Source organism: Oryzias latipes, chromosome 22 (assembly GCF_002234675.1).
Source record: "Oryzias latipes chromosome 22, ASM223467v1".
NCBI classification, from domain to species: domain Eukaryota; kingdom Metazoa; phylum Chordata; class Actinopteri; order Beloniformes; family Adrianichthyidae; genus Oryzias; species Oryzias latipes.
The window spans coordinates 25,981,247-25,997,671 of record NC_019880.2 but is presented as its reverse complement, the minus strand read 5'-3'; the positions used below and the strand labels follow the sequence as shown (position 1 = coordinate 25,997,671).

Genomic DNA, 16,425 nt, shown 5'->3' with positions numbered 1-16,425 from the left:
TGGAAACATACACAGCAATACCTTATGTTTCAACAGCTGTGGTATAGAAATGTCAAGTTTATAAAGATGTTTAGGAACTCTACATTCAATTTAGAATTCCAGAAAGATGCCTACATTTACAGCACACCTTAACCAACGAACCAGATCTGTGTACAGCCTTTATCACAGCAAAATAAAAATGCAAAAAAGGACCTTAGTTCATTTGATTAAGTAATAAGTAAACTCCCAAACAAGGCTGTAGATGAGGGCTTCTCCTTGGTCTGTTTTCCACCTCTCCCTGCCCTGCTTGCTGTTGAGCAGCTGACTCAGGTGTTTTCACGTTCTCGTGAACAGAACACACCTGACAGATCACGAGGACAAGGATTGGCCAGACCTATTGTATAGAGCGTTTAGCCGTTTGCTTCAATCTTCTTTTAACTGTTTCTTTTCCAAACCTGAACTGAACTCTGCCATTAAGACTCTAAACACCCAGTTCACTGAAAGTGAACTTGAAAGCTCCAGACTTTTCTGGCTCGTCGGGAAGCCGGAGAATTATTGTTTGACTTAAGGGCGGCAGTCAAAACACAAGGAGAACACGTTGACTGTAGGTAGTATGACAAACCAATGCTGTTGTCTTGGAGAGACAGCAGGAAAGGAATTCTTCCCCCTGCTGTGTTTGAGTTTAAACTACCACAATAATCAGCACTGCTAGTGTCCTTGTTTAGGTAGCTAATGTTGACGTTTGGATGTAAGAAAAAAAATTCTAGAAGGTTTTATTGACTTTCATATGTCGCAGACAGACGGTTGTAATAAATGCCTTTAATGGAGCCAGATCTTTTTAAAAGATCAATAAGAGTATTTACACACAAACATGTAAATGTGAGGTACTGAGGCTTACACATGTCTAATAGGACATGGATTTGCATAAATGCTGCACTGAGCCATGGGAAAGGTCACCAAGGTCGGCTCTATGTTGACGTCATGAAGTGGGCGACGCCCACACGGAGCCAAAGGCGGTGCCTTAGAGATTGACCAGTCTTACTTCCAGGTAGTAAATTAGCTGCATAAAAGGTAGTATATAATCATATTTATGGATATTATTTAGTCTGAAAGGCTTAAGAAAAGCATGATATAGGCTCTTTAACCTTATAAACGGTATGTTACGTTTATGAGGTGTCAAAACAAGGCAGATATTACTTTACAAGTTCACTTTATTTAGGACTTTTATTCATGTAGATGTCACGTTGTTACATGCGACTTGCAGAATTATTATACATGGGGGGAGTACAGTGTCCTGCTAAAGATAACAGTGTCTAGGATTTGAACTCCAATCAACCATTTGGAAGTTAGCTACACAAACCTGTAAAGTACTACAGCCCCCTGATCATATGGAAAGTTCATAAAAACCTTTTTAACCCTTTGACACCAGAGATGTTACCAGGGACTTTTAAATAACACCTGCTCTTTAACCTCCTGTGACTCTTAAACCCTTTACGCTATTAGCATGAATCAGCAGATTCTGACGTGGGAAAAGCAGCTTTTCATATCAGCGTAGCACCGATATGCAACACAAAGTGTTGCATAACGGCTCAAAGCCACTTTTCCCCGCAGCAGAAAGGGCTTCATGTTGATTCGCACGTCACTCCTGGAAAGTGTTGCATATTGAATCAAGGCTGCTTCTCCGCTGCAGAATTGCATAAACGGTTGAAGAGTTCAGATAGTCCAAACAATGTCAACACCGGAGGTAAAGCTCCGATGTTAAATGGCTCAACAGAGTTTGGTCATGGCAACTGCTGACTATGCAGCTTTTGACACAACATTCAGTTTGTTGTAGTGCTTCTGCAATGCTGCAGCTGTTATCTTGAACTCCTTAAATTCCTCAGAGCTTAACTTAAAGCCCTTTGTTTTTTCACCTGACATCATGCTTCATGTTTCAGCTCTTTTAAACTCAATATCAATTTTTATCCAGGTTTGAATGTCTGATTTGTCGTATTTTCAGCTTGTGTAGATCTGAGGACCCAGCTGGGCTCCCTGCCAGGTGCTTTTACATCTGGTCCTCTTCAGCTTTTAATCCTACGAGAAAATGCCAAACAGTGAACATCTTAAAGCAAGCCTGGATGGATCTGTCTTTGATAATGATAACTTTCTTTCATCCTGCATTTATTTCAGGCAGTCATGGGGGAAGAAAAGCAATAAACAAACTGAAAACTATGTCCAAGTCATGAAAATCCGTGGACACCTGCGTAGAAGCGTGCAAGGGCAAGATGTCTGGAGCTAACTTGGATAGTATTTATAGTGCACGCGAGTCTCTTCACAACATTTTTTCCAAACTCTGCACTTTCTAGTTGAAGGCTTTAGACTCATTCTTAGCTCGAGTTTAATGGGATTCTCTCAAACCTAGTTCAAAGGAAAACAATGCAAACAAACAAACAAATTTAGTTGTTTTTTTTAACCTGTAGTACCCTAATATTCAATGTTTTTATCAACATTAATATTTCATTTATTCTATCAAAAATTCAGTTCTAGTTTTTTTTTTCCATTAACACGAAATTAATAACGATGTCTTGCCATTAACTAGGTTAGCACATATTCCGTTCCCAGAACTGCAAGCCACACAGTAAAAGTAGTCATTTCTGAGTCTCAGCGAAGGCATTTCTTCTCTGGTCATAAGCTATTCGTGATGTCATTGGGATTACTGTATATCATCTGGAGTTGGAATGACTGTGAGTGTTCTGTAACTTCTATCTAAAGATCTAATGACAAAAGCCACAAAAGGCAGTTGATTCATGTTCCTGTAAATATCTCTGTGGGTTGTTCTGCCCACACCCTTAAAACCAAATACAAATATTAGAAATTGATGACATTATCATTGGTGTTTTTTCTGGTTAAAACGTTTTTAGAGGATGGTGCATCTTGTTTCAAAATCTGACAATCTAAGAGGGGGGATCTGTGTAAAATCTGTTCATCATAGATCATAGAGCCATTTAGTGCAAGTTGGAAAAATCCGATTTTAAGCCATTATTCCATTCTTGAAAAAAAAAAGCCTTAAAAATAAAACAGCATAGTGGTATCACACCATAAGCAGGAAGTGGGTATTGTGTAGCCATGTAACGGATGTGGGTTTTTCTGCATCATCTTCAATGTCCCATTGAGTCCAACGTGTTCAACAAGAATTACCAGCATGACGTGAAATGATGCATTAAGGTTACCTCAACACATTGCGTGTGGTTACTGGGCTAACTTCAACTTTCCCGTACAGTAAGTTACTGAATATTTGACTTTGCCTTGGAATGCAGCAGTGTATTCACACTTGTATCTTTCTATCTTGGTAGAACACGTTGCTAAGGTAATAGCAGCTCCAGTAGTGGAGCTGGTTATTAAAATCATAATGCATTTGTGGTACAAGCACCAAATTAAGCATGGATACCTTAGGATCCCTTCTTTTAGAAAAGCATGTTATATTTTTGCTGTGGCTAATGAGCTTTTCTGAAAGAGGGGATCCTACGGTACATCCATGCCAAATTTGGTGCTTGTACCACAAAATTGCACGCTTTGTCTGAAATATCAACATAACCGGCTCAGCTATCGAATAATAAATAGTTTACTCTAGAATTAATTTTTTCTAGCTTTTTTGTTTTTCTGAAACTCTTAACCTTAAGACAACCCCTGAGTTTTTTTTTTTCTGTATTATCCAGTACTTTTGAAACTTTTGTGCCTTTCTCAGTCATCTGAGGACTATTGCGGTCCTTCACTATTACCTAGTTCACCTTCTGCCGTCTCACTGTTTCGCAGAATTGTTTTTAGAGCAGTTTGGCATGTTTTTTTAAAAGTCCATTGTGTTCTGCATCCTGATTGGCTCTAGACTGTTGACAATCAATCTCCTGCGGACCGCATCTCCTGTACAGAATGCGTTCAGCATCTTTGTTTTCATTCTCTAATACTGGACGTCTTTTTCCATAAAGGATTCAATTGGGAAGTTTATACAAGAGAAATATGTGAAAATGTCTGTCAGAGCAAGTGTCTTAAGTGTGTAGCGAGGGGTTTTACAGCCTTAATCCTACTTTGTAGATTTCACCTATCAATGGCTATTTTTAGACTGTAACTCCCAGGATAAACAAAGGACCACTGCATATTCTCTTTGTAGTACTGCTCACATATTGACTGGATTCCTTCATCCATAATCTTGCTTCAGCTTCCATGTTGTTCAAAAACACAGACACTTTATTTACACATCAATATTTCTTTAAGAGCAGGGAATCATGGTTCCACTGTTATGTACTGACCTTTCAGCCACCCTGCTGCTGCAATAGCAGATGTCACAGTAAGAAAGGTTGTACACTGAGGTAGAATTGGACATTTCCTTATGGTTTCATTAACATGTTCCTAATCGCTTAAACCCCTTAACTCTATAATTTCATTTGTATCATATAATCATTTAATATACTTATTTGTGAGATCCCTAACTCATTACCATGCTGAGAAGATTCCTTAAAAACCTATTGGATATCCTGAAATGTGGACAATGTGTTCTGCCCTGTAGTTTATCATCATTCCACTAGAGGCAGTAGAAGGGCTTTTCCTGCTCATTTCAAAATTGCTGCTTCCATGAAATCTCAAAAATACTAATAGCGGGAGAAGTTTTGCTGTTTTTTTGTTTTTTCTAAACGTCATGAAGAGAATAACTCTATTTTTATTCACTTTTTAAAGGACTACTTCCTGTATTAAAAGAATGGAAAATATGTTGCTGTGATAATTAATTCTTTATAAAACATTTTGCAACCATGTCAATAATTTTGCCTGTTAAACAAACATTGCTGAGAGTAAAAACTTACCAACTCACCCAAAGTATCCTAAGTCATGCTATCTGTATCTAATGAAAGTAATTCTATCATATTATAGTTTTGTGGATTTCATCTAAGCGTTTGAAAAAATTCCCAAAATGTAAATGTTCTATTAATTCTATAGTGTTGTGGGATTTTCTGTTTTTCCCCATTTTGCTCTGGAATTTTACTTCATAATATTTTCTCTTTGCGCTACACTTCTAAATGTGGCTTGGTGTTCCTCTTCAGAAGTGAGAATTCATTATCAGGGGTTGGCACTCTCTGCTCACATTCAGCTCATAGTCTTTATCCTATCATGATCTAGGTGAGGGAACATGTGCTGTGACTAATGCCACAGAGTGCCTCTGACGCTGATGAATTGATAATTGTTTGTGCTGGATTAAACACAGTATTCCTCACTGTATCTGAATCAGCTGTTGTGTCATGTTGTCATGTAGATATGCATGCAGGGCACATGTTTTCTCAATATGCATCACCTTGATGATAATGACACTGCTGGCAACTTATATGAAGTATATCCAGCGGGTACAGCTTTTGTTATTAGCGTCACAGCGATTGCATGTTTCCTGAGTGGTTTTTGCTAGTTGAAAATGTTTGTTTTTAATTGTTTTTGTATCAGCAAGCAGTCAGAAAATGTCAGTAGAAGATGTTAAAACAGCTAATGCCTCCTAGAAGGATCTAAAGCTAAACAGGAAATAAAAATTCCGCTTTCTGTGTGAAGCAACTGAGGTAAGGAGAAATCACAGCCTTAGGATGATGGGTTAGAGCGCACATGGCTCAGATTCACTCCCCGATGCTCCAGTCACCCCAACGTGACTCCTCAAAACCCTATGTCACACTCTCTCCACACCTCCCTCTGCGAACCCTCAGCTCAACACCCTCCATGTAACCACCTACACTGCAGTTTTAAACAAACATTCCCACCCACCCACCTGCCTGTACCCCCAGCTGAGCATCAGAGGTTTTCAGCAATATAGTCTCAGGAGAATAAACCCACCACCACCCTCCACCTTTTCCCTCTTCAACTCCCCTCCTCTCAGTTCTCTAGGCCCCCATGGAATTACTTCCATATGGCCTACTTTCCGCCCTCGCTCTCTAACAAGTTGTACAGTATCTGTTGTTTTCCTATAATGTCTCTAGATGTTCATCCCTATCATCTTCTGCATTTGCTTAACATGGCAGAATTCCACTAAAGAAACATTTTGTTCCCCTTTTACCCCAACACGTTGCTATTTGTTAGTTTTCCCACATACTGATTATGTTTGTCGTTGGTGTGATTTGTGTTTTGATATTTTAAATGCAAATGAAAATATTATGTATCCATTTTTAAGCCAGCATAATTTTTTAACGATGATTCAACAGACCGTTTAGTAGGGTTGAACGTTCCTGTTGTGGAGAAAACCGCTCCTGTAATCAGAAGTAAAAGCAGGGATGTGGACACAGTCATGGCGGCTGAAATTCCCTGGACTACATGGGCCAAATGTTCATCACTCTATCAGTACGGCCAAGAGGCCACCCTCTATTGTGTTATGATATAGATACGCTGCATATTTTAACTGCTTTATAATGAACATCCAAAGTCATATGCTTGAGTCACCCCTGTGGCTTTGAGGCCCTGCATCAGGCTGAGTCACTGCACAGGCTGTACTGAATAAGCCAATCGCAGTGACATGTTACTAGTGACTACCATACAACACTTGGCCACGGTAGCATGGATGACTCGTCTCAGATTGAAATTTTACCAGCTTGCCTAATTTATATCATTGGCACATATGCTGGTCACAAAAAAAGGAGATTCAGCCCAATAATGGAAGAAAGGGCCGAGCTACGAGACTGTCTTGAAACTGTGATGCTGTAATATCACGATAACCAATGAGATGTGGTCGTTTATCCAACGCAAGAGTCCTTCAGCTCCTACCGGCTTGCTCTGCTGCTGGACAGGTGCTGGAATGAAGCGTTAATTAAGTAAGACACTGAGAGCTTTTACTATGGTACTACTCAGTAAAGCTATCTAATTCAATAATATGTTTTAAGTGAATATTTTAAGGCAGATTATATTCCATGTATTTGTTACTTCAGGACAAAGGATTTGAGAATGACTTGGTGCAATACTTAGACATCCATGAAAAACTATAGGAATTACAAAAGGTCGTAGAAACAAGTTTAGCTGTCCATTGATGTTGAAAATATTATATTCTTAAAAATGAAAGACCTTAATACTAGCAAAGGTAATTGCCAAATGGAAAACTTTTAAGCCTACCTTACCCATGATCCTCAGTTTAGAGTTGGACAGTAAACCAAAGACTTTAACTAAACAAATTTGCACCTCGATTTGAGTGACAGTACAGCACATCTGGTCACTTAGAAAAACGTTTGCATTAGTTTTGCTTCACAATCGTCCTTTGTACCACAAATGACGGAAAAATGGCAAAAGACAAAACATGACCATAACACCATGAAGCAAAGGCTTTAAATTGACGCAATCTTTAGCAAAATTGTCTGGATAATAGACATGCCAACAGACGTGCACCAAAACAAAAACAAACAAACTGCATTCTGGCATTTTTCAGTTTAACACACCCTCTGAACAAAGCCGTTGTAGCCACATGGCTGTTTTTTTATGTTTCGATGATTGTCTACCGACAGGCAGATCAGTTAGGTGGAGCATTTGTGCATTTAATCTCTTTTCAATAGTGCTCAAGTCCGGTAATGACATACACAGGTGTGGTTAATCATTTACCAAGCTGCAGTTTATGTGCTACAATATCATGGAGAGAATCAGAGTTTTTCCTAGGTCCTTTTTTACGTGCCTTGTTTATGTGTTCTTTTTTTTTTTTTGTTTCATGTTATGAATGGATCATTGTGACTTCTTTGGGGAAATATATCATCCTATTTCTGCAAATAGAAGCAATTTTATCATTAAAAGCAAAAATTGTAGCAGTTTTATTTTCATCCAGGGCACTGCATTCCATGCAGCAGCTCCTATTGAGTGAATCCTCCTGGATTCTTTGCCATTTTCCTTTGATGACCTTAACAACTTTTATTTATTTTATTCTCCTGAACTGCTGACTCACGTGTGCTGCTGGTAGGGGTGTAATGATAACCGCATCACCACACGTTTTTTTTTTTTTTTTTTGGAAAGTTCTGCATATGGTGCATGATTGGAACTATAATAAACACATTAAACACATTCATATTTGCTGATAATTTACTTTTTCTGTTAGTCCTGTGTTCAGACTTCAAGGGCTTCTGGGGGGAACCTTTCATTACTGGTCTCCTTGCACTGTGCACGCTCTCCCTCCCTCTACGCTGCACACTCCCTCTTCTTACACGCATGCGCACGGTTTCAGAAGCACGATAAATTTACTGCGTTATAATTATTTATTTCCATTGTATTCATTTCCATTACACCTGTGTCCGCTCCTTCCTACCTACACACGCACCACGCAGACCCACACACACATAGTCATAAGTTAGATAGGTAGTAGTTAGTTGTTACTGTTATTTGTTAATAAAGAATACTGCGTTGTAATTGTATTTATTTGTGAAGTGGCCGCCGGGGGATTTTGTGGTTGGCGGGGGCTGCGTTTCACCGCGACTCAGCGCCCCCTGCTGGTTCATCACAGCAGTGATCAAAAATCTCACACCATCACAGCTCTAGCTGCTGGTCAACATATTTACATTATTTGATAGTTCAGTACAGCAAATTAAACTGTTGGTACAATGTCCCCAAAGAGAGCATTTTGATAATGTTTTGTAAATGTCATGATTTAAGATTAATAATAGTGACTCCAGAGGAACAAATGTAAGGTTTTTACCACCTTATTAAAGATATTAGTCAATTTGACTGAACTTGGTGGAAACCCTACCTAGAGAAAATCCATGAAGTCAGAGAAATGTTGGTCTCAGAGATAGGAAGAAATGCCCAAAAATTCAGACCAGTCAATACCTAAAAACAGCAATGTTTTACTTAAAGGAATCTTGTTACAATGGATTTTGTTTCTTTTTATAACATCTTTCAACCATCACCTTTCTTTAAACTACTGTGCTAAAAACCCTCTTTTAGAACGACCATGGTTTCAAAGACATTGTTTTAACAATATTAATATATGCTGCTGATGGAAAAAAAATTGATATGTAGTTTAAGTTGACATATTACTGATTTTAACTTTTAAATGACCTGCATGAGTTCCTGGTGGCCCATGGTCTCCCCTTTGAAATGTTGGCGTTTTTTTAAATACTTTGTGTATTTTTTAATTGATTTTTTATGTTTTACTTTATTAGTTTATTTAACAGGGATCTTAAACAAATCAAATGCACCAGGTAGCCAAAAAGCTGCTTTTTCATCTGTAATTCCTGGACAGGTGGTAAATGTGTCTCCCTGAAATCAATGTGAAATTACAACAAAAATACAATATAAAAATAAATAAGAATATATCAGCATTGTTAAAGGGTAAAAGTACAATGTACATTTAAATAAACAATATAAACTACATAACTCAATGTAAGTACAACAGAATACTAGTAATGGCTAAACATTGAACGTGGATAAAAATACAATGTAAACCTAAAAGCAATAGAGATAGATATTGACTTTGTAAAACTCAATCACTGAAAAAAAAAACTTTGATTAAAACCTGTGAACATTTTTGATGGCACGACTCAATTGGAGAAGGTCATTGGTGTAGTGGCATATCCGTTCTTAAGTTGGTTTGGGAACATTGGTTAGATTATTTTTTAATTGATTTAACGTAATTTCCGAATTATAAACCGCTACTTTTGTCACAAGCTTTCAACCCGACGGCGTATTCAATGATGCGGCTAATTCATGCATTTTTTCCTTTTTTCTTTTTTTTAATGCATGTTTTCTAACGACCTCTAGGGGCGCTCGAGCAGAAAGGGCAAGAGTGAGACAGGGGGAATACGGTTTATGTGTCAAGGAAGACGCAAGTTTAATGTAAATTCCTGCTTTGTGAATGAATAGCAGGAACAGACCCTCATCACGAAAAATGCAAAAAGAAATGCAGCTTTCAAGTTAAAAGCAATCATTAAAAGCAGTGTGAAAAAAATCCACCATCACCAACGGGTTTGGAGAAGCCGGTCTGCTGCTTGACGGAGAGAACAGCGCAAGTTTAGGAGTGAATCTGCCTCAGGATGAGAGTGAGACTGACAGTGACAATGAAGGAGAGACAGAGAGTGTGTGGTGAAGAATGTCTGATGCTATTCCAATCTGACACTGAGGAGGAAGACTTCCATGGATTCAGTGCACAGGAGGCGCGTGCCGCGCAGAGGCCCATAAGTCACTGCTGCTCTCAGTGACTTTTACCGGTATGTTTTTTAAACCAACCCTGTTGGTGCTGATACTACCATATTACTGCCGTGTCACAGGCACTGTTTGGAATAGAGCTGTGATGGTGAGGGATTTTTGATCACCGCTGTGATGAAGAAGCAGGAGTTGCTGTGTCGGCCCCCCACCCAACACAAAATCCCCCGGCGGCCGCATCACGAATAAATACCGGTACAAGTAATAATTACAACGCATTATTCTATATTAACAAATAACAGTAACAACTAACTACCAACTATCTAACTAATGAACTAACTCTAGAGGCGTTGTAGTATGTGTATGTGTGTGTTAGCGCGCTGCGTGTGTAAGAGGAAGGAGTGCGAGCAGAACAAGAGTGAGTGAGAGCGCTCCCTCCTCTGCACCTGTTCTCTCCTCTTTCTTACACACGCGGTGCGCGGTGTCGGCACATACACATCCTCATTCTACAACACGTTTCAATGTGGGCACATGCGGCTTATAGACAGGTGCGGCTTATGTGTGTACAAAATGTTTTATCCTTTAAAAATGTAATGGACCTGTCTGCTTTATGCTGCTTCATGGTCTTACCCCCCCCCTCTCACTATCACCCCCCCCCCCCCCCCCCCCCCCTCTGACATCCCTCCCTCTTCTTCCCCTCTTTCCTTTTCCGTCCGGTCCAACACCAAAGATTTTCAATCATGGTTGAAATCAATAAAGTTTGGCCTCAATTACAAAAGGGGTTTATCCAGACATACCTTTGGTTTGTCTGAAGATTAATAACCCCTCTTGTTAAAGTAAAATATGTCCAACACAAGAGGCCCTCAGCTCTCATCTGTCTGCCTAGCTGTTGGACAGGACAAGTTAAAAAAAAAAAAAAAAAAATGTTATGGATGCGGCTTTTAACCAGGCTGGCTCTATAGTCCATAAATTACGGTAAATGTTTTTTTTTTTCTAAACAAAAAGGATTTTCTTTCATTTCTAGGTAGAGTTAAAGCTTTGGGAAAATCTGCCCCTCAGCATATACATGAACAGTTGACGCTTTTCTGAACACCAAGAAACATTCTGAAGACCTTAACCCTATAAGTACTGTTTTGGGAGGCTCCTTTGCCTTTTAAAACTCCTCAGTTACTGGCTGTGCAGAAATAAAACACTGTGTCCAGCATGTGTACAGCCTCTGGCCCAGAAGCCGGACACATCCGTGCAGCAACCTTCCTGTCAGTCAAGTCACTTCATTACGCTACGCATGACATTTAAAGTTGGGCAAAGAAGGCGGACAGAATGCCCTTACCTCCTGCTTTGAGCCCTGCAGTAGAGGCCTGCACAAGGTTTGCGAAGGCGTCTTTGTGTGTTCTGTGACTTTGGACAGACTTAGTCCAGCATAAGGACAGCTGTCACATTTCCAGCCTGTCACACGCCACACAGCAGAGATGCCAGAGGCCGTAGCATCAGGAATCACAAGGACGGACACAGGGGAATGTGTCTGCTTAAATGGGAACTCAAGTGCTTACAAAACACAAGGGGATGTAGGATGCAGGCTGCTGGCCACGTGAAAGGGGCTGACTTGGAGATTGACCTTGATGTCCACACACATATACGTGTTCTTGGCGTGTGCTCCCAAAGCAACTCTTTGAGCATTTGAGTCACTTTCTCTGGGTCATGTCGCCAGTCTGGCCTCAACTTCCAAACACTACCCTTGCAGGACAGACTGTTTGTAGTACTCTGAGTCTTTTTCAGTCGTCATTACTTACTGACGTCTCTTCAATGTGGGGTTGTGTGTGGCCTTTTGTTTAAACGAAATAAACAAAAGGCAGATGTTGCTCTGCATAAAAAGAAAAGAGTTCAGTGCCGTTTGTTTTTTTTATTTTGTTACGGGGGAGATTCTGTTTGCTTCCAAATAAAAATTTCTTTTAGGAGAGCAAAGTAGGGAGCAGGACTGGTTGATAGTGTAGTGGTCAGCACCGTCGCCCTTCAGCCAGAAGGACCTGGTTTGAATCCCATCTGGGTCCTCTCTCTGTGGAGTTGGCATGTTCTTGTGTGGGTTTTCTCCAGGCCCTCCAGCTTCCTCCTACAGTCCAAAAACATGCTGCAGCCATTTTTTTAACGTGTCTGTCTCTGTGATGGAGACTGGTGAAGTGTCCAGGTTGTAACTCAGCTGGACCCTGATGTAACCAGGACAGTGACCCTTTTAGCCTTTACAAGACTTAACGGGAATAGAAGATGATGGATACTTCCAAACATGTGCTCTCAACATCCATCCATCCATCCGTCTTTGAGCCCCGCAGTATTCCCTTTTGGGGTCATGGTGCTGCCAGAGCCGATCCCAGCTACTCGTTGGCAAAGGCGGGGTTGTGGGAGAGAAACAGAGTGTAGAAAACCCACACATGCAAAACGACAGCATGCAAACTGCACACAGGAAGGACTTCGTGGGTATTCAAACAGGGCTCACCACTGTGAGTCAGAGCGCTAAGCTAAGCAAAGTGTTTATAGACATGCGAGTCATGTAGAAGTAGCACAACAGCAAACTCAAACCAAACAAGAACATTTGATCACTCTGAAGCTCTACCCAAAGCAAAGTTAACCTTTGTTATTGGTGTTCATCAGCTAAAATATGAAGGTTATAATGCTAACATGTTAAAATGGTAGCATCAACGCTTTATGATTTGTAACACGATAGTTTCAAAGTCCAAAGTTTTCCAACTTTTGAGTAAACAGCCCAAACTGTTTTTGTCTGTATGCTTCAGCTGTCATCAGGGCATGTTGATTCATGATGGCATTTTCTAAAACAGAAAGACTGACTTTACTGTGCTTGGATCATTGATGCAGTATAACTTCTGACAGCTTTTTGCTGTCTTCCTTAACAAGATTAGTCAGAATTATTGTGCAAAAAAGCTCTCCCTTCACCATAGCCATTAGTCTGTCTAGGGAAGTGCAGCTGCAGCCTATTTGAAGCTGTCCATGCTGCTCTTCTGGCCCTCTCACCTTCCTGTTCATTCTCATCTATTCATTAACTTTTCTTCCAGTCCAAAGGAAGCATCCATTAAATCGTCTCGGAAGATTAGAATGGGATTTGACAGCTACAAACAATCTTGTTCCAACCCCACTACCCGCCTCTGCCCCACATCCCCACGCCTGTTCTCATCTGTCCCACATTGTCTGCGGCAGAAGCTTGGAGCGCCGCTGCGGGCGGAGAGCAGCTCTTGTTTACTGATGCACACAGTATTGATGTGAGCTGATTTCATCAGGCAACACTTTTGGATGCCCCACGCCTCTCCTGTTCTTCTGCCTCGCCTGTACATCTCATTCCCCCACCCCCGGCCTGTAGTGGAAGTGCCACAGCGGGGCAGATGTGGATCTGTCTGCAGAGCTTCAGCCATTGTTCATTTCAAGTCTACATTTACTGCAATAAGATTTTAATTCTTGCCCATTCAGCTTCAGTTTGTCTTTGGCCTTGGCCAGACACTTGAGGCTGCAGCTCCTTTTAATTGATTCAATTCTTTCTGAGTTCTTTGTTTTTATTTTGTTTGGCACAGTCTGCAGTCTAAAAACGAACAGGTGAGGATTTGATCTTTTTTGTAGGACTGTAATGATTGGTATTAACAAAGCTTGGATTCATATCATAGATCGTGGTTGCAGATACGACTTATTGTCTATCATTTCATTTTGGACTTCCGGTTCAGGGTTAACGCATGAGCCTGTCGGCTGATCTAACAACGATCTCCAAAAAAGAGAGCCGACCATGACCTTAAAGAAAAACCAAGCAACCAGTGACAACCACAGCAATAAAACAATCCTTGACTTTACATAATAATTAAGTAATTCCTCTTTGTCATGTGATTTATTGATACTTAAATCACAGTTATGAACCGGATAATAATAAAGCATGTCATAAAAATGGTACGATAGAACAGGGATGATGTTAAGTTCACTTCCTCCACACTTTCTAGCAACCTTTGATTTAATGTCTGATTCTTCTAAGTTTAATACGTCTTTGTATGAATGTAATACTGCTGATTGTATTGTTTTGTGCATTATTCTTGCTTTGGTTGCTTGAAATAAACCATTTCAAATCAAAAATCCAATCAAACATTTTGAATGATAGAAGACATATTTATTGGATAGTATTCTATTCTGCACATTCTTATATTTTCTCCTTAAAAAACATTTTTTTTTGCTATCACCAGACCTATGTAATCCGTTAATAACCAATGAGATTAAAGGTTGCATTGCTGCAGACTGGTTGCACTGTGACTCTGTCCATCACGTTTGGTGGTTAGATTTCCTCTCAGCACGCCGAGCAGCGATTATAACAATTGGATGAGTTCAAACCATCTGTAAGACATTTGATTAACACTGCTGAGACTGTGTCGACAAAAGGAGTTCTGGACGGCCTTGACGTATATTTGCACTAATGACAGCCTCTGCGAAGTAGCCATGCTCTAGGAAAAAACGCACAGAATGAGAAATGAAAGCTTCAGAAAGAGGGAAAAGGCTGGCAGCAGCAGCTCCGGGTGGCCTCTGTATCCATCTCACACATGACTTGATTGGTGCTCCCAGTCATCAGCTCAGTCTCACGGAGCAGCTGTTGAAGCTAATGTGGCATGAAACGAAACAGATGTTTCTTCTGGTGTCTTTGCTCCTCATGCTTCCATCCGATGTAGACTTTCTGATCTTTTGTGTATGTTTTGTGCACTAAGACATGTTATCAAGGGAATCCCTCAGACCTCTGTCAATACTTTGCATGTGCAATTGGGTTGAGGTTTTATAGGGATGCCGTGTTTGCTTCTGCTGATGTAAGCCGCAAAGCAGCAGTGGAAGCATCTATAGACAGTGTTCAGGCAAACATCAGTGTCGGGCATCAACATGTTGGCGTCACTCAGGCAAATAAAGACGGGGCTGCTGTCGTTAAGAACCTATAAAGGAGAGGAGAATGCCTGAAGCAAAAGTGATTTGAATCCCACTCATTTGTATGCAGTGGTGTATAGATTGAGCTGTTTGGCAGAGCGTTCGTATTTGATGAAAATAGAAGCACGTTTGTTATGTTAAATGTAGGAAATTAAAAGCTTCTTGTAATTAAAAAATGGAAGGCTGCAGACAATTTTGCTGAGTGCAGTGCAGATCCTAAAGACCGCATTCTGATGAAAATTATGTCTTTGTGGCATTTTGTCCAGCGATGGAAGACTTCAACTCCTGCCACTCTGCAGAAACTATGTCAAAGAAATGATACATTAATCTTATTTGACAATACATCAAAAAATGATCCCAGTGGGACTCTAACCTTCTTACAGCAATGAACAGGAAATGCTTTTATCACAACTCTAGTCCCACCTGGTTTCACAACACCCTAAAGGGAGATCATGAGTACATGTGTTGAGTTTGAGTTGAGTTTTGACCAAGCAAATAAATACTTTGCTTTGGAATTTGCTTTGAAAGCATGAAACTCTTTGTGGCTTAAGTAGTTGGTCAGGATTTACTGTTAAACACGACCAACCAGTCCTTTTTTCTCTCTAAGGACACAGCATTGGACCCAGGAGAGGATGTGGCCCTTCTTTCTGTGAGCTTTGAAGATGCTGAAGCCACCCAGGTCTTCCCTAAACTGTACCTCTCCCCCAGCATTGAGCAGTAAGTACACTCGTCACATTTCGTCTTCTTCTGATTCACAACAATTTAAATTAAGAAATGCCCCAAAATATCAATTTTTACCTTAATTTTCTTTACATACGTCTTCCATCATCAGAAAAATGCCACAAGAACAAAACACAGTTTTTCTTTTAATCTTCTGACACATGAGGTGTTCATTTGTATAAACTTCTTTTTTATTTGAGGCAAAAATGTATTTGTTGATTACGTTTATACATTTCTTGTTGGACCGGACGGAAAAGAGTAGATAGGAGAGTGGGGGCGTTTGAGATGAGGGATGAGGGTACAAAAGAAAGGAGAGGGGAAAAAGGGGGGTTAAGGAAGTTAAAGACGTAAAGGGGGTAGAATCACAGAGCAACACGTTGCTGGAGGTTTATCATCACACTATCAGGTGTAGATGTTATTTAAAAGGGTGGAGTCTGTTCACACAATTACAAACATACCTGTTGGCCCCCTAAAAAGACCTTCACACATACATATGTCAACACAGACACCAGACGGCTCACACACAATGTTCTCACAAAGCCCATTTTGATTGACATTATTATTTCTCTATCAAATCAATGACTGCAAAGAAACTTGGACCACACTGACAAAACCCCCTCATACCAAATCAACCTTTTAAATCTCAGGGGACAGTAATTGTCTCAGCTGAGCTTCTCT

General features: G+C 40.2%; 1 protein-coding gene across 1 annotated transcript in view; it reads left to right on the top strand.

Annotated features, from left to right (window-relative positions):
* babam2 (BRISC and BRCA1 A complex member 2) overlaps positions 1-16,425 on the top strand; it is a 100,487-nt gene that overhangs the window by 61,062 nt on the left and 23,000 nt on the right. The window contains exon 7 of the mRNA XM_004082797.4: positions 15,635-15,744. Coding sequence (XP_004082845.1) covers positions 15,635-15,744 — 110 coding nt within the window. The remainder of the gene's footprint in view (positions 1-15,634; positions 15,745-16,425) is intronic.